Here is an 18,824-nt window from a genome sequence, read left to right on the forward strand (position 1 = left end):
GTTTCTAGTTGTAATGATAACTATACTTCCTGCTCTAAACCAACTACTATCTCCGGCCAAAGCATTCAAGTGAGTTTTATCATCCATATCATCTAGAAGAATGAGGACTTTCTTACTTTTGAATCGAGTTTTGATGATACCGGTTCCTCGTCGACGTTAGACACGTCATATGGACTTCTTAGTATATCGTAAATGAGCTGCTTTTGTAGGCATTCAATACCCTTGCGTAGAGATGTTTCTCGAATACTTGCCACGAAGCTAAGATGCTCGAAGTGACTAGAGAGATTGTTATACGAGGACCCTTGCAAGAGTTGTCTTACCGATGCCTCCCATTCCATAAATTCCGATAATCCTTGTATTATTAAATTTAGCATCTATCAAGCTCATAATCTCTTCCACACGATCATCAATTCCAACCAACTCTTTGGGAACAATTAGCGGAAAAGTTCTCTTTAACTCGCACATAACTTTTCGACAACAATTTTAACCAATGCTCCTTCATGCCTGTCAAATAACAATAAATTCCGATATAGGATGGCAATATTTATATTCTTTTTCAAGAAAGATCTATTTATGATAAATTAAACAATGTTTTGGTGGAGAATAATGTACCCGTTATCAGTTTTCTCCGATTCCCATCCTTTCAATAAACTGACCTCTTTGAGCGCTTCTTTCCATTCCTTCAAAATCATATCGTCCAAATTCTCTTTATGTGCATTGATAGCATCTCCTAATCTCCCTATAAGACGTCGCACTTGCGAAGGTCTCACTTTGTAAAATATGGGCAACACTATTTGCCCTATGCTTCTCTTGCACTTCAACATTTGAGCCAACTCGCGAAGGCACCATTTGCTAGAAGAGTAGTCCTCTCGAGATAATCGGGATCGAGATCTTAGACCGGTAACCGCAAAGAAGCTCTGGACCAAGCTCCTCACCAATACGGAGCTCATTGTCATCTCTGAACACGTGAATTCCTGCATCGACAAGGCTAGTATAGAGATAGTCGGTAAAACCTTTGCGAGTGTCTTTCCCTCTAAAGCTCAAAAACACTTCATAGTCATTTCCTTTCGGCCTTTTGGTTCCACCTTCATAATCACCTACTTGTGGAGAGGTTGACGAGGAAGACGCCTCGTATATCGGATCTTCTAAATGAGTGGGTTCTTTTCTTTTCATCTTGAGAGGATTGTACCAATACAAAGGCAGTAAAAGAGATTGATGGAGCAGTGCCTCAAAAGAAAGCCATATCAAAGTCCGAGAGAAGAGAAATACGGAATCCCAAGTCTGGGAATTGCAGAAATGTCTCAGAACATAATTCGAAATCATCAGAAGAAAATGGAGCAATCAAAGCTGGAAAGAGAGGAGAAAAGAAGAGCAAGAAGTCATGGATTACCGGAGAGTGCTCAAACAACACAATCCACCCACTGCTGTGATCTCCACCGATTTTCAGCCTTCGACGTTGGAGTACCAACACACAACACTCTACTGTGTGTGCTTTAACAATGCTGAGTTCTTGCCATCCAATGGTCCAAGACCCTTCGTGCTAATCGAACGGCTGCGATGCATGCCGCATGGAAAGGCCAAGTATTGCACGCGAGCCGCACCATTTCGCAGAAGGTGCGTAGAAAAGAAAACTAACGAACAACACTCAGAGGCTATTGGTGCTAATGTACATCAATCGCCAGATTATTTAGAATTTTGTTAACCTTACAAGCAACACTCAGATGCTCCTGGTGCTAATGTACATTAGTCAATGACAAAGACATATCGATTTCGATTATATAGGATTTGTTAATAAATGTCCGCAGGACCCTTGATATTCAAGTAAGGAAAGTTTGCTACTATCAATCCACAAACTCCACCAATTATGCGGAAGGCGTGGAATCTATGGTGCTTTGATTGAAATTTGAGATCCGGCGTGACTTGACTTGCGATTTCTATTAATTAAAGAAAAAGGAAAAGAAAACTAACGACCAATACTCATTAGAGTTGTTTGTCATTAGCAATTGGATATTATGAACTAACTATACTACAATATCATGACTTTGACCAATTAAACTGTTATATAATATTGCATCATGACCAATTGCTCTTTTTTCTGTGTTTCCTAAGTAGAAAGATCCATCGGGGATATTTTTTTAAAGCCCATAATGACCTCCTTATCTAGAGGAGGGATCACATTCCACCTATAATTGCAATTGTATTGTGGTAAGCAGATTGAGACTTATTTGACTTGGCTTCCGGTCATATATAATTTTGCGGTGACCCTTTCAAAGATTAGAAGATGCAGTTGGCAACGGAAAAACCTGGATTTCTATACTGCATTGGTCTATATATAATTTTTCTTACAATTTTGGCTTGCTATTAGTTGTCCGTCACATTATTGATCACAGGACGTATCTATCTATCTATCTATCACAGACTTATCATTAATTTTTATAAAAGTACTAAAAATCGAACTGGTCGATATCGATGTAATTGGCCCCCTAGACAAAAACCTCAGTTGTACATAGTTCTGCATTCACATGTTTTGTTGCATTTCTCCGCATTTAGATATTAGAGACATTTAGATCTAGGAATAAGCATGTTAATATTTAACGAAATGGGGGCTCAGCTTTGGAACTAGCACGATGGACGGCCCGGCATACGAGAAGAGCTAGAATTCTTAACTCTAAGATTGTGAGAAGTGAACCTAACTCAAAGATTGTTTGAAGACAGTCCTAATTTCGGACAAAATGGATTGCAATTCCAAGAATCGTGGAAATTTCAATCTTAAGGATGAGGCAAGGATAAGATTCAAGCTTAAGGATGAGGATCGCAATCCATGAGGGTTGGACTTTGAAATGAAGGCTTAGCCGATATAAGAAGGACTTTAAGATGGGAAATTCGGGTTCTCTTGGAGGATAAAGCACATATCCACGGCAGCCAAGAGGTTGAGTCGTGTGAACTGGGACTAAAAAACAGAAAATGTGAAGGGGGCTTGGAGAAAAATCTGAACTTGAGTTTGGGTGGAGATCACAATCGGTGGAGATAGAGCCAAAAGCTTGAGAGAAATTGGTCGAAGAATCAAGAAAGAAACCAAGTGAGTTCCGTTGGAAGTCTTAGTGGAATTGGGAGTTTCAGAAAAGGAAAGTAGCGAATGCAGATATATAAAAAATTCGGCGACAAAGGGAAATCGGTGGCTTTGAAAAGGAAAGAAAAAACAATTGTAAGTTTTAAAGTAATCAAAGGCAAATTCGATGAAAAGCATTTGGTCAGATTTTAAGGGTTATTTGGTGAAGTGTAGGCATTTCAAATAGGTAGGTCGAGTCGAAATTGAACCGAGATCAAAATGGTTTGACTCAAATTGATTTATTTAATCCATATTCTAAAGATTATTCTGTGAAGTATAGGCTTATCAAATGGGTGGGTTGGGCGAGGTTTGGGTCTAGCCGAAAATGATCGACCCATGTTGATCAATTTAACCCATTTTTGTGCAATACAATTTTAGCGACCCATATCCGACTTGTCCCGGACCTAGCTGGGGCTCTAATTCATAGCAATTTTTCTCCATAAATTGTTACCTTTGAAGAATGTGCGACGCCATCAACCAGCTCGCCGAATCAATGAGGGACCTCATATGCTCAGGTCGGGTCATGGGCTAAGACTTTGTGCGGCACATGAGCAAAGTGGAGACGTGAGTGAGCACCGCGCTAATGGACAAAAACAAAGGGACTTTAGAAATGGGAATCGATTGGTTCCTTTTCTGTGTTCTCTGATGTGTTTGGATAAAAAAATCGAATTCAATAACAAAATACAAAAATTACACAATTTTACTATAAAAATATAGATCGCTCAAATGGTCTTTTTTTTGGGAGGGGGGGGGGGGGGGTCGAAACTCAAGTGGTCTCGTTGAAAATCATGGTTTGGTTCTTGATGCATGCAAAAGTATTGTTTTTTGAAAGAAAAAAGAGATAATATCATGAAAAACTCTAAATTAGTACATCTGTGATAAATTTACCCCAAATTAATTTTTTGACCACCAAAAATCCAAAACTGGTACACTTGTGATAAATTTACACTTCATTAGTTTCCGTTAAATTTTACCGTCAAATTGCTGAGTTAAATGACACATGACAGATGATGACAAATTTACCATCCGTTAGTTTGGGGTTTTACCTTCAATTTATCACAGATGTACCAGTTTGTGATTTTTTGTCGTATTAAACCATTTTAACGGAAACTAACTGATGGTAAACTTATCGCAAATGTACCAGTTTGGATTTTTTGGTAGTCAAAAAATTAGTTTAGGATAAATTTGTCACATATGTACCATTTGGGATTTTTGGTGGTCAAAAAATTAATTTGTGATAAATTTGTCATAAGTGTATCAGTTTGGGGTTTTTCATGATATTAATCCCCCCAAAAAAAGAGAGCCTTTAGAACGGGCCACGAAGGACCCAAGCCAAACATCTATGAACCCGGACACGGGCACTTGGGATCTGGAGACTGGCCTCAACAGACCTAGGACCACATGGGCACGGAGTCTCGAGTGGCCTCGAGGGACTTAGCCCTAACCTTTATGAACCCTGGCCAAAACAACGAGGAACTGGGCCTGACCTAAGTAAGGCACTAGTGACTTGGGCGAGGAGGCCGTGTATCGGGCATGGGCACCGAGCACTCGAGCCAAGCCTCGAGGGACCCAAACACGGGCACCAAGGTCCCGGGCCTAGCCTTGAGGGACTCAAGCCCGACCTCCATGGACTCAAGCATGAGCACTGGGGTCTCGGGTCAAGCCTCAAAGGACCTAGGCCATGCCTCTATGGACTTGGGCCCAACCAACGACGAACTAGGCTCGACCACAAAAGACTCAGGCTAGGCTAGTGACTTTGGCTCGGAGCCAGGTACCTGGGCATGGCCATTGAGGACCTAGACACGAGCATCGAAGTCCGTGGCCTAGCCTCGAAGGACTTGGGCCCAACCTTCGTGGACCCGGGTTTCGAGGAACCAGGCCTAGATTTGATGCATGTAGGCCTGCCTTGATGGACCCAAGGGGGGCGCTAGTTGGGGCAAGGAGCCTGGTACACAAGCATGGCCATTAGAGATCCAAGCCCAGCCTTCATGGACTTGGGCAGGGTGTCACAACCATCTTGAAGGGGAAACGGGAAGCTAGTTTAGAGGTCATGTCCAGTTGGGGACCAATGGTCCTCAACATGTGCAGATTTTCGCAAACCTTTACCTCATGCAACGTTGAGATTTTTTTTTTTTTTAGTTTGATTAATTCTATGATCATTCTATGTGAAGGAGCCACGACCCTATTGGGGTCGTCTAGAACCTAAATGAGGTATGGAAGAATACCTAACTTCCATGTGTGAGGTTGAGTGAGGTTGTGAGGTTTCATCATCACAATTGTAGCAAAATCAACGTAGGAACACACACGAAGAGTCTGGGCCAGCAAGCATTCATCGAGCCTAGGTGTTCTAAACATGATTTATCAAGTGATTTCTCATCCTAAGTTTCATTCAAGAGGAAATTCATCATCAATTAATGCATTGCTTCATAAATCTCATCACATCCTATCCTTAACATTAATCATAAATAGAAGATTACTCTTTAATTTTGCACGACGATTAGAAGAGGAATCCTCGAATAATCCTAGGAGTAACATCAATAATCAAGCAGACCTATCTTGAAATCGAAGGAAAATTGAAAACCGGACGAAATAGAGGACTCTTTGTGATGTCGTAAAAGGAGTTTCAAGCAACCCTCGCTAGCCACAGTGAAAAAGAAAAGAAGGAAAAGAGAAAGAAAAAAAGAAAAAAAAATTAATAAAGATGCGAAGTTTCCGGGTGTGATGTATAGCCAAAATTGGTGGGATTGACTACATTGACAAATTGTTGAAAGGTTTAGGACTAAATAGGCCAAATTAAATGGTTTATGACTGAATTGATACAAATACAATGCGTTTATGACTTTTTTGGTAGTTATCCCGCAATATTTGCATCCAAAGCCAGAAAAAAGGAATCCGAGAATATCTTTTTTCGGTGAAGTTGGTCTGCATTATCCAGAGTTTGAATTTTCGAACTTTCTAGCACGGCGAACTTTTGCCATACATTAAAAACCTTACGTTGAAATTGTTACTTCAATCATAAGTTCATGAGGCACTTAATGAATTAATTGCCAGTCTTATCTACCTTTGAAGCAAAACCCCCTTTTCATGATCTTGTAAGTCAAAACTTTTGGTTTTGTATCTATCCACAACATACTACTCGGGACTAAATCGCGAATGACGCTTAAGAGTACTAGAAGTCTTGAAATTAGAAAAGTAACAACAAACTGAAATAAACGAGCATATGCACAATCGCCACGTGTCGCGCTATAATACTAATCATGTCAACGGGACCTATCTATTGAATCAAATATTTGTCCAAAATATGCAAATTCGTATTCTCCAATGAAATTGATCGTGCGACTCTTTTCACTTACGTGCACAATTCGGGTTCATTTTCGAGATTGAGTTAGATGAATTCTACTAAGATATGTCAGTTTCTTGCACTTGAAACCTAAGCTTCTAAGCTAGTTCGATCGATTCTCAGTTCCACAAGAAGTGCTAAGGTTCTTTTTATGTCTTGTTGAGAGAGAGAGAGAGAGTGCGCGCGTGCACGCCAATGACTTGAGATCAACCCACATAGTCTTCGGGTACGGCAGCCTTAGACTTGCTGAGACACATCGTCCTTACTTATGCCGGTTGTGACAAGTGAACCCTTCACGCAACATCGGGAGGACTCCCAGCTCCGATATCGGGAGGATTCGAACTCGACACGCTAGTATGAGATCAAAGCAACACCTCCCAATACGCCGCAATCCATGGGATGTACCGAGGAGGTGAGGAGGGACCTCCCGGATCTTACTCCTCGTTGAGGCTAAGCCTAAGCCTAATCTGGCTATGTCGACGGGGCTTTTGTTATTTCTTCTTAATGCGTAGTATGACAACTCTTATAAATCAAACTCTCTTGTATAACTTGAATCTCTTTGATATTGGATAATATGTTTTTAGCATACATATAGAAATATGCCGTGATAAGAATCTAATTAGATGAACATTTATAGACTACAAATTCAATGAGTATTTCGATACTAAGCTTGAACCTGAAAGTTTCATATGATGTCGATGTCTTTATTTATGATGTATGATAACAATTTTATATAGCCAAAGTGCTCAAATCATATCAATTAAACTTAATTTATCAGTTAAAGTGATTAAACTTAAACTTAACTCTTCCTCAACTAATTCAAGAATTGTATTTGCTTTACCAAATAAACATAAATTTTCTTCATATTACAATCATTCTGCTTCTTTTCTAAAATTATTTGCATCTCTAAACATGTTTTTTTTTTGTTGTTGTTATAAGTGCATCTCCAAACATCTCCTCTAGACACTACCAAAACCTTTTCTTTCCCTTCTTTTATCACGTGCATACAATATACATAAATTAATCGCTCGGCTTTTGAATTTCTATTTCGTTAAAAAAAAAACACAGTCTTATAGATCTCATGTTAGAAATAACACTGAAGATTGTATTTTTCTTTTCATAGGATCGCTAAAATTTTGATCGATCGAAATTTCTTGGCTTAGAAATCAAGCTCCTCGCATTTATATTTATTTAATAAATTTTTTTTTTCTGTTGATGGCTAAATATAAATGACAGAAAAAAGAATTTAAGTAGACGACAATTTCTTTTTTTTTTTTTTTTGTTTTTTCGAAGTAGACGACAATTGGAACACTCAACTTCGTCGTCCTCTTCTGCAGTCTCTCTCGATCGATCGATCGATCGATCGAGTTTCTGCTGCTGCTGCTTCTTCACACGGCCGATGGCATCGATCGGACTCTAAAAGCTGCTCCAGGCCGGCACCAAAATCGTCGCCGTCGGCCGCAACTACACCGCCCACGCCAAGGAACTCGGCAACGCCGTTCCCAAGGTACCCGTACACACACTCTCCCTCTCTCTCTCTCTCTCCGCCTTCCGTCGTCTTCTTGAATCGGTTCCTTTGTTTGAGCCGATCGTTTGACGCCGACGATTCGTGTGCGCGTTGTTCCGGCGACTAGGAGCCGGTGCTGTTCCTGAAGCCGACGTCGTCGTACTTGGAAAACGGAGGGACGATCGAGGTGCCGCCCCCCCCTGCTTTCGCTCCACCACGAGGTGGAGCTCGCGGTCGTGATCGGGCGGAAAGCTCGGGACGTTCCCGAGTCGGCCGCCATGGACTATGTCGGAGGTAACTTCGAATCTGGTGATCGCTTCGTGCGCTTGATGGATTTTGCTGCCGTCGTTTTAGTGTCCGGACTTCATGGCGTCGTGATTCGCGGTGTCATTCACATTATGATTCGGGAAGCCTTCAAACTATGTGGATCTTTTGGGTGGAGTGAGTTTCATTTGGTATTGGACTCGAACTAGTAATGATATGATACTTTATGTCTGGCTCTTGATACAACTTCATTGGAGATGGGGGGTGAGTATGAAGCTGAACAGGACAATCGGCGGCTTGTTCCAGAGGATGATTCTGAACAGTGCAATATCTTGGTCATCATGGACATGATTATGCACCTTTTTTATTTTCTGTTTAAACCGGTGGCTAGCTTGTTATCGTTGTTGAATTGATAATCCTGATCAAGAGAAAGTTATGCAATGTCATCTTGTCGACTAGCTGGAACTATATGGTATGTCTCGTCTCTAATTTCAATCAATGCTTTTCCCATTGTTGTTGGTGCTCGTAAAAGCATCCATTCTAGCGCAAATTTTTGACTTGCTTACGGAGCTAGTCTACGCTTTGCTTTTTACCTCCTCAAGTTTTTGTGGTTTGGATTGTGTTTTGGGCAAGCAACACAAACTTTTTCATGTTTATACAAAGCTTAAATGCACATTATGATCCTGGGATGGTGCATGAAATACATTACGTCGTGGCTGATTGCCTGATTGTGTGATTTGTAATGGAGCTAGTTATCTCCTAACTTCTATAAATTGTGGAGGTTTGGGATATTGAATGTGGATGACTTTGGATATTATGATGCTAAGTGAAGGGATCACTGAGTAACGAGCAGGTTCAACTAATCAGTCGTTGACTTTCTATTCCGTCTTTCTCCTGATTTTGTTTCTCTGATCTGTGCTTTTCGTACGATTGAAGATTTTTCAATCTTTGAGGTAGTGAAGCTGGTATGCTCATGAATTGTAGGATATGCTCTTGGACTGGATATGACTGCTAGGGAGATCCAATCTTCTGCGAAGGTGTATTTCCTATTTCTTTAAATCTTTTACGGATAGAACTGGTGGCCCTCCCTTTCGAATCCGCAAAAGCTTTGGACGAGGAGACCTTTGTTGACCATTCCACAAAAACAATCAAATGGGGGAAAAGCCCGACCTTAACTGGAGCAGGTCTTTTCTGGGGTAGCTGTACACCTTCTTCTTCTTTGAAGTCCCAAGAAAAGTGGAATCTTTTTACTAACTTATTTTAATGGATCTTAATAAAGGAAAAAAGTGGGGGTTTGTATCAGATCTAATTCTAAGTTCTAAGTTCTAAGTTCTAAGTTCTAAGTTCCTTCTCTAGCCCTCCACCCCTGGCGAATGGAATACCTAGTAGACCTTGTGGCATATGCAGCATCGATTCTTCATCTTCTTCTTCTTCTCATTTTCTAGAATGACACTTCTTACGCGGTGGCCCCGATTCCATCAATCCAAGCAAACACCATCTAGACTCGTGCTGCGGTATCAAAACAAGTTTGCACTTTTTGAAAGTTTTAGGACTTATTTGCACTTTTTGAAAGTTTTAGGACTGAAGTGCACTTTCGTGATAAGTTTTAGGACTCAATTGCACTTTTGTGACAAGTTTTAGGACTTCTAGTGCACATATCCCTATCTTTTATGGATGGAACTGGTGGCCCTCCCTTTGTCTTTGTTCCTGAAATTTACTATTTGTTCGGTTGTCTACTAGCTGTATCTTTTGGTTCAGAAAAAGTTGCTATCAAGGATGAGATGGCTGGTAGTTTTCAGTAGAAACTTTAATATTTGCCAAATCGTAATGGTTATAATTTGAGTGAGACCTTTCCTATGGTGACATGTCCTCGCAATAAACCCTGGGAAATTCTTTATAAGCTGATTAACTTGTTCAGCACATCAAACGTGATTATTGCTTGGAACTTATTGGGCCTATGATTCTGTGGACATCAACTGAGACCAACCTGCTTTCGTTATTTTTTCAGCTCCTACATGTATATTATTTTCCTCATTCTTCTGTGGATCGAAAAATTTTCTTCTTGAGGATCCGTTTAACTCTAAATGAAACTGATTTCATCTCTTCCATACTGTTCTTGTTGTTAGTCCGCAGGTCTTCCATTGACAGTAGCAAAAGGGCAAGATACTTTCACACCAATTAGCTCTGTGGTAAGTGAAAATGCTATTGCTTAATTTTCTTTTTATCAGATTCAACATTGAGGTCATGCAGAAGGATAAATTCTGGATGATGGGTTGCTGGCGGTGTCCTTCTCATATCTCGTCGTGATCCTAAGGACAAAACCGCCACTTCACCACTGAAATTAACGGTTAAGATTCCAAAAATAAATCTGTGACCGACATTGCCGCAGAAGCTAACGTCTCAGTCGCCGTCGACAACGATGGCAGCGTCGCCGCCCGAGCCGCCGCCGACGCCGCCCGGATCCGCCGACACGGCCGAGCTCCGCCGACGCGGCCGGCGCCGCCGACTCCGCCCGACTCCACCGACGCCGCCGACTCCACCGACGCCGCTGCCGTGCTTGTGGATAGAGCCACAACCGCCATGCTCGTGGTCGCAACTGCCACCACCGTGCTCGTGGTTGCAGACGCCGCCACCGCTGCCATGTTGTCCGGGTCATCCATGTTGTCATCAGATGATATAATTACCGTGGTTGGTATAGCTAAAGGGATTTTGAGGACTGAAACTTGTATGATGCACGATGACATATCGTCTATTCTACTGTATAACATTGGATATTCAATGAATAAATAATTTTTTTAATGGAGGAAACAATTTTTGAGTTGGACATTTTATTGATTGTGGCAGTTTCATGGTCGATTAAAAAACGAATCCTCATTTCATAACAAATTATCCCTCTTTGCATTTTTTTTCTTAACTCCTATTCAAAATGTTGTAATGCACAAAATCTTGGAAGCTTTCCAACTAATAGACGAGATTTAATTTTTTTTCTTTCAACGGTCATCAAGGATTCTGGCTCAATTCTCAAGGACCATTACAAACACCCCGTTATGACATATGCAAAAAATACAATGAAGTTAAAACTGAGAATAATAAAAGAACATGCAGATTTACATTTACGTGGAAATCCCCTGCGGAAAAACCACGGGGAGAGGAAAAACAAAATTCACTATAGAAATTCAACAATTACAAAATGTGGCTAAAAAATGAAGGACTGGGATGAATGATAGGTTTTGCCAGACGATGTCAATTTGGATTGTCTGGCAAATTCAACGTAGATGGACTCTGACTTGAGATTAGCCAGCCAGTGGGCTTGGAAGAAGATTACCTTAAGAACCAAGTTCCATAGATTGCTTATAATAGATTTTCAAGTATCTGACTTTAGTTTGAGTGTTTTCTCTTTTGGCTGTTTTCTGATTTTGCCTATTGTTTTGATTCCAAAACCCTTCTCAGCTGGACAAATCTTTGGTACCAGACCCTGGCAACTTGGAATTGTGGCTCAAGGTGTCAAATTCTCAGTCTTACATTCACATAACAATGAGTGCTTGATTCTCATTTATGTAGACTGATCTTAGTCTAGTTGTTTGCTCTAACTGCAGGTAGATGATGAAATAAGGCAGAAGGGTTCAACCAAGGACATGATTTTTAAGCTTCCTTTTCTTATTAGCCACATAAGCTCTATTATGACCCTTCTTGAGGGAGATGTCATACTGACAGGTAATTGCTTCAATCTCTTGTGTCACTTTTTGGTGTCAGATGTCTTCTTGCTATGAAGTTATTTTGCAGTATCTAGAATTCTTGGTTTGTACAGTACGTTATCAGTAGTATGACCTGAAAAACCAAGTCTTTATTGTTTCTCAACTCCCTTTCCTTAGACTTCCCTTAGATTCAGAAGTGGCTTTCTCTGTGTCTAATAATGTTTTGTTTTTTACCGGGCATATGATCTCTTGCAACCGATTGTGCAGGCACTCCCCAAGGTGTTGGCCCTGTTAAAGTAGGTCAAAAGATCACTGCTGGCATGACAGGTGTAATCGACATTCACTTCAATGCTGAGCAACGTCGAAGACCAGGAAGTTCTTGAACTAAGCATTTCAAATGACTGCAAAATCTTGCATGCTCTAGTGTGGTTCTGTTCTGGCAGAAAATTCATTAGGACATTCAACTGAACTGTCCAAGTGAGAACTTTGGCTGCACCAATTAGAGATAAGAGAGCTGTAATACTACCGTGCAAGTTCAGTTGGAGTTGGTGTTGGAAAGATAGACTGTTGTATTCTTTTTCACATCCACATGCAAAGCAATGGACTGGCTCGAAGCTGCTCGATCTTGGCCTATCATATCTGTCTGTTCTTTTGGATCAAGAAGCGACTCAAAGCTTTTCATAAGTCACTTGGTTTTTTTTTTTGCTATTGGGAGTCCATTAAACTTTTTGAGGCATGGGTTCCACCTTTGAAAACATAATTCGAGGATCGTTATTTGCAATTCGAGCATGAAATTTCTTTTAAGGGCGTAGAGCTCAGTACAATCAATATCCGGAGAAAAAGGAAATCCTAACTTGGTCGAGATAATAATATTTACGAATATCGAATGTCATAAGCAGCGATCACAGACAATGCATTAACTACGTAAGCATTACATCCCAAAGATGAGAAATCCATCTTTTCGAGTGCTGTACCCACCGCTCGCTCTTTAATTCAACTCGGGCCACGTCGTGATCAGCCATTGATCCTTTTATGCATCGTACATCACCAAATGCCAGAAGAAACTGTAAAGCAGTTTTAACTTTTAAGTCATGTACTTTTTGGTTGCTTTTGATGTTCCAATAACACTTGGACCGTTGACATTGGATGAACGATGGATGACTATATACTTCACTCACTAAGTTCAGATAGTGCAAACTTATATTTGCGTCACTTTCTTCAGCATTACAAGAAAGAAACTTCCCCAGGAACCCCACCGCCAATCCCTCATCAGAAGTCATCTTTCTTGTGCTGCTTCGCTTTGATCTTTTTGGACATTGCTTATGGCTTCTTTATGTCAATTGTATGATTGATAAACAATTGATTGAGTGAACGCCACAGCTTGAAGCACGGTCGATGGCAAAACTTTGATTAGCAGAGTGCCGGATCTGAACCTAAATAGATTTCATCACTTCTTCTCTTGATCGTCAGATCGAGTTTCTCGTTTGGTTTAGTCATATGCGATGGAGCTTGTGGAGGGTCCTCTCTCAACTTACAAGACATGTCTTAGCGTTATATACATTAGTGCACGCACTACGCCTTTGCAAGCTAGGTGGTTAAGGAAGTGAATTGGAGAAGGCGGATTGTTTTAAGATATGTTTGTTTATATTTATCACCTAATTTTTTGACTTTCCTATCGTATAATGCAGGGGTAATTAGGAAGGGACCGGATGAATGACTCAAATTTCACTTTTCTCTAAAGATATGGTGTTCACTTCACCGCTCATAGTTCAGGTTTGTGGATTCCATTGATCGAAATCAACAAGTAGAAATCAACAAACAGCGGCAATCTAACTCACATGAATTGACTCTCTTTTCTTATAGGCCAAGAAAGAGACAATTGACCTTATTTTCCTTACATTATAGAGGCGACACCAACGCGTTTATCCAATATAATGTACGACATTCAATTCACTGGCGAGTATAATGACACAGTAAGCGATGGTGATACATGCAGAGACCAAGACACTGGAGTCGAGAGGCGTCGACGGAGCGGAATTGCTCGGTGAGGCCGGAGCGGCTGCGGACGATCCGACGGTGATGGACAGCTTTTGACCAAGCTCGCAATGTGAATCGACGGTGCAGATGTAATGGTAAGACCCGCCCTTCAAGAGCTTGATGTTCACCGGACTGCCCATAACAGATACGACCTGGGTGCAGTTGTCGTACTCGGCCTTTGATACTTCGGCCACATTATGCGTCCCGGTCCAATTGAAAGCTGAAACAAAGTATGCTCATTTCATGAATGATATGACGTGCAAAATCGATTACACTGTAGAAATCACACAAGAAGTCATGACTCTGTTTTGATCTAGAGAGAGATCAATGACATCGATCAAGTCATATCCATAAATCTGGATCTCTACTTGATTGCGTAAAACTGAATCCTCCAAAGGTCAGATTTTGCTAGACAATATGAGTCGTTGGAAATCGATTCATTCTCACATGTACATGCAAATCGCTCCGTTCTTGAATAGCTCACTTAAATAATTGCCCGACAAATTAATGGTGAAAGAGAAAACCTTGCGCATGTACGAGGAATAGGAAACAAACGAAAGAATAAGAACAAGGTAAAAGGAGGGGCTTATACATAGCTGGTCGCCGACCATGAAAGTCTTGGAGGCAGCCCAAGACTGGTAATAGGATATGTTGGAGGGGACAGTCCACCCCAATTCATCTCCGACCGTGTACGTCGTCGCCGCCGCCGCCGCATGTATGAAGCCGGCCGAAATCACCATAATCAACCATGCCGTTAAATTCACGCGAGTAGCCATTTCCATGTGCTCCTTCAGGTCTCCCCTCTGTTATTCAGCTCTCCTTCAGTCGAATCTGTGTTCTGCTTCCGAGTGTAATGCGTGCGGTTCCTTGTAGAGCTGAGTTTTTACAGGAGAGAGAGAGAGAGACAGAGACAGAGATATTATTGTTTAGAGAGAGAGAGAGAGAGAGAGAGAGAGACAGAGATATTATTGTTTAGACAGAGAGAGAGAGACAGACAGACAAACCGCCACTTCACTGAAATTAACGGTTAAGATTCCAAAAATCAATCTGTGACCGACATTGCCGCAGAAGCTAACGTCTCAGTCGCCGTCGACAACGATGGCAACGTTGCTGCTGATGCCGCTGATGCCGCCGACGCTGCCGATGCCGCCGACTCCGCCGACGCCGCCCGACGCCGACGACTCCGCCCGACTCCGCCCGACGCCGCCCGACTCCGCCGACTCCGCCGACGCCTCTGTTGCTGCTGCCGTGCTTGTGGATAGAGCCACAACCGCCATGCTCGTGGTTGCAACTGCCACCACCGTGCTCGTGGTTGCAGCCGCCGCCACCGCTGCCATGTTGTCCGGGTCATCCATGTTGTCATCAGATGATATAATTACTGTGGCTGGTATAGCTAAAGGGATTTTGAGGACTGAAACTTGTATGATGCACGATGACATATCGTCTATTCTACTGTATAACATTGGAGATTCAATGAATAAATAATTTTTTTAATGGAGGAAATAATTTTTGAGTTGGACATTTTATTGATTGTGGCAGTTTCATGGTCGATTAAAAAACGAATCCTCATATCATAACAAATTATCCCTCTTTGCATTTTTTTTCTTGACTCCTATTCAAAATGTTGTAATACACAAAATCTTGGAAGCTTTCCAACTAATAGACTGGCTCAATTCTCAAGGACCATTACAAACACCCCGTTATGACATATGCAAAAAATACAATGAAGTTAAAACTGAGAATAATAAAAGAACATGCAGATTTACGTGGAAATCCCCTGCGGGAAAAACCACAGAGGAGAGGAAAAACAAAATTCACTATAGAAATTCAACAATTACAAAATGTGGCTAAAAAATAAAGGACTGGGATGAATGATAGGTTTTGCCAGACGATGTCAATTTGGATTGTCTGGCAAATTCAACGTAGATGGACTCTGACCTGATTAGCCAGCCAGTGGGCTTGGAAGAAGATTACCTTAAGAACCAAGTTCCATAGATTGCTTATAATAGATTTTCAAGTATCTGACTTTAGTTTGAGTGTTTTCTCTTTTGGCAGTTTTCTGATTTTGCCTATTGTTTTGATTCCAAAACCCTTCTCAGCTGGACAAATATTTGGTACCAGACCATGACAACTTGGAATTGTGGCTCAAGGTGTCAAATTCTCAGTCTTACATTCACATAACAATGAGTGCTTGATTCTCATTTATGTAGACTGATCTTAGTCTAGTTGTTTGCTCTGACTGCAGGTAGATGATGAAATAAGGCAGAAGGGTTCAACCAAGGACATGATTTTTAAGCTTCCTTATCTTATTAGCCACATAAGCTCCATTATGATCCTTTTTGAGGGAGATGTCATACTGACAGGTACTTGCTTCAATCTTTTGTGTCACTTTTTGGTGTCAGATGTCTTCTTGCTATGAAGTTCTTTTGCAGTATCTAGAATTCTTGGTTTGTACAGCATGTTGTCAATAGGACGACCTGAAAAACCAAGTCTTTAATGTTTCTCAACTCCCTTTCCCAAGGCTTAGATTCAGAAGTTGCTTTCTTTGTGTCTAATAATGTTTTTTTTTTTCGGTGTTTGATTGTGCAGGCACTCCCCAAGGTGTTGGCCCTGTTAAAGTAGGTCAAAAGATCACTGCTGGCATAACAGGTCTAATCGACATTCACTTCAATGTTTAGCAACGTCGAAGACCAGGAAGTTCTTGAACTAAGCATTTCAAATGATTGCAAAATCTTGCATGCTCTAGTGTGGTTCTGTTCTGGCAGAAAATTCATTAGGACATTCAACTGAACTCTCCAAGTGAGAACTTTCGCTGCACCAATTAGAGATAAGAGAGCTGTAATGCTATCGTGCAAGTTCAATTGGAGTTGGTGTTGGAAAGATAGACTGTTGTATTCTTTTTCACATCCACATGCAAAGCAATAGACTGGCTCGAAGCTGCTCGATCTTGGCCTACCATATCTGTCTGTTCTTTTGGATCAAGAAGCGACTCAAAGCTTTTCATAGTTCACTTGGTTTTCTTTTTATACTACCGGGAGTCATTAAACTTTTTGAGGCATGGGTTCCACCTTTGAAAACATAATTCGAGGATCGTTATTTGCAATTTGGGTGCGAAATTTCTTTTTAAGGGCGTAGAGCTCAGCACAATCAATATTTGCAGAAAAAGGAAATCCTAACTTGGTCGTGCTAATAATTTTCACGTGTATCGAATATCATAAACAGTGATCGCAGACGATGCATTAACTACGTAAGCGTTACGTCCCAAAGTGAGAAATCCACCTTTCCGAGTGCTGTACCAACCGCTCGCTCTTTAATTCAACTCGGGCCACGTCGTGATCAGCCATGGATCTCTTTTAAAGCATCGCACATCACCTAATGCCAGAAGAAACTGTAGGGCAGTTTCAAGTCATGTACTTTTTGGTTGCTTTTGATGCTCCAATAACACTTGGACCCATGACATTGGATGAACGATAGATGAGTATATACTTTACTAAGTTTAGATGGTACATTTTTAATATTCGATGTAGACCCTGAATTTATAATTTATTTAATTTGGTTTATGGACTTAGATACATGTTCAATAAAATCTCTAAACTATATGAAAATATTCAATAATATCCTTTCATTAATTCAAGTTTATGGACTATATCGAACATTTTCATATAATTCATGGATTAAATTGAACACGTACTACAAGTTCAGGGACGATATTGAATAAATTAAAGGTTTAGAGATCACATTACATATTAAGCCAAGGTTTAGAGACTGTTTGTGTCATTTTCCCGATTAAAAATGCTGAGGTATAGAAAGATCAATCGGGACTATTTGTGCAAAGACCATAATGACCTCCTCATCGATCGGGACTATATTTGCAAATTGTATTGCGGTAAGCAGATGGAGGACTTGGCTTCCGGTCGAAGATAAATTTTGTTAGTCTCCCTTTCGAAGATCGGGAGATGCGATAGTCAATGGTCAAACCTGGATTTCTATATTCCCTTTGGCATTCGTCTTTCGACCATGATGGAAAACTGTGATTCACCTTCCCCGGCAAAGCGGCCAGTCTCATGAAAAAATCGTATTTGTTCCATTCTTTTGGTATCGAATGGAGATATTTGTTTATTTCAATTTATATAATCGGAACGGGCCGGAGAAATTATTGGAAGCATGAGGCTCGTTTGAATCCAATGAATCTTATAATTTTTTTTTTCCAGGAAAAAGGAAAGTTGTCCATGATTTCATGTTTCAAAAATGCACTGTGGAAAATTGAAAATTCAGGGAGCAAAGTAGCACGAACACGTCTAGTTTAGGATGCGAAAAGTGTTATTCCCTCCCCTACAAGTGCGTGCATCCTACCTAATATTGCTTGGACGAACGTAGGTCTAGTATTGGATTTTCCTCAAATTTTTATTCACCAACATCTGTTGCACGATGTAGCGGTACAGGTACGTCGATCAAATTAAGGTTGACATTCCGAATGAAAGTTAGTAACTTAACACATTGATAATCCACCAAGATAAATGTCGTTGACAATTCAAGAAATGTATCTACTTTACAAATTAAACGATAAAATATTTGTCATCTTACGACTCTACTTATTTTCTAAACTAATTTGAGTCTCCAGGCGTTTTTTTTTCGTTTTTTGATAAGTGCATCTCTAAACATTTATCTTCAATACACACACGGTTACGACCTTATTTTTCGTTTTTGCTATCACAGGCATGCGCATTTCTTCTTTCGCCGATGTTATCTATGTATGCACAAACACATTAATTAATCGCCTGGCTTCTGAATTTCTATATCACAGAAAGTACAATCTCATGGATCTCATGTTAGAAATATAACACCGAAGATTCTTATTTTTCCTTTTAACAG

General features: G+C 40.7%; 2 protein-coding genes, 1 long non-coding RNA gene and 2 pseudogenes across 3 annotated transcripts; 3 read left to right on the top strand and 2 right to left on the bottom strand.

Annotated features, from left to right (window-relative positions):
• Window positions 1–494: 494 nt before the first annotated feature.
• LOC130136093 (disease resistance protein L6-like) lies at window positions 495–1,297 on the bottom strand (annotated as a pseudogene).
• A 6,551-nt stretch (window positions 1,298–7,848) lies between these two features.
• LOC115684235 (probable acylpyruvase FAHD1, mitochondrial) lies at window positions 7,849–12,599 on the top strand (annotated as a pseudogene).
• Window positions 12,600–13,184: 585 nt separating this feature from the next.
• Window positions 13,185–14,039, top strand: LOC130136069 (uncharacterized). The gene is made up of 3 exons (XR_008815138.1): window positions 13,185–13,506; window positions 13,604–13,688; window positions 13,912–14,039. It is a non-coding gene; the product is annotated as an uncharacterized LOC130136069 (long non-coding RNA).
• LOC115668960 (umecyanin-like) lies at window positions 13,750–14,845 on the bottom strand. Its single transcript, XM_030590303.2, has 2 exons — window positions 14,545–14,845; window positions 13,750–14,172 (listed from the first exon to the last, which is right to left on the bottom strand). The coding sequence occupies exons 1-2, from the start codon at window positions 14,732–14,734 to the stop codon at window positions 13,838–13,840; spliced, it is 525 nt and encodes a 174-aa protein (XP_030446163.2). The 5' UTR covers window positions 14,735–14,845; the 3' UTR covers window positions 13,750–13,837.
• Window positions 14,846–15,050: 205 nt separating this feature from the next.
• On the top strand, window positions 15,051–16,630 carry LOC130136076 (probable acylpyruvase FAHD2, mitochondrial). The gene is made up of 3 exons (XM_056306104.1): window positions 15,051–15,332; window positions 16,198–16,315; window positions 16,542–16,630. Exons 1-3 carry the CDS (start codon window positions 15,051–15,053, stop codon window positions 16,628–16,630), a joined length of 489 nt encoding a protein of 162 aa, XP_056162079.1.
• The last annotated feature ends 2,194 nt before the right edge of the window (window positions 16,631–18,824 follow it).

The sequence above is a fragment of the Syzygium oleosum genome, unplaced genomic scaffold (assembly GCF_021117445.2).
Source record: "Syzygium oleosum isolate NSW1041296 unplaced genomic scaffold, Sole_v2.1 Sole_v2.41, whole genome shotgun sequence".
NCBI classification, from domain to species: Eukaryota; Viridiplantae; Streptophyta; class Magnoliopsida; order Myrtales; family Myrtaceae; genus Syzygium; species Syzygium oleosum.

Bases quoted from the DNA above. Each gene is read 5' to 3' on its own strand.
- LOC115668960 (XM_030590303.2), bottom strand. From the start codon at position 14,734: ATGGAAATGGCTACTCGCGTGAATTTAACGGCATGGTTGATTATGGTG. The intron at 14,173-14,544 runs GTATAAGCCCCT...ACTTTGTTTCAG, and splicing joins CATGGTCGGCGACCAGCTAT to CTTTCAATTGGACCGGGACG.
- LOC130136076 (XM_056306104.1), top strand. From the start codon at position 15,051: ATGGCAACGTTGCTGCTGATGCCGCTGATGCCGCCGACGCTGCCGATG. The intron at 15,333-16,197 runs GTGGCTGGTATA...CTCTGACTGCAG, and splicing joins CATCAGATGATATAATTACT to GTAGATGATGAAATAAGGCA. The intron at 16,316-16,541 runs GTACTTGCTTCA...TTGATTGTGCAG, and splicing joins GGGAGATGTCATACTGACAG to GCACTCCCCAAGGTGTTGGC.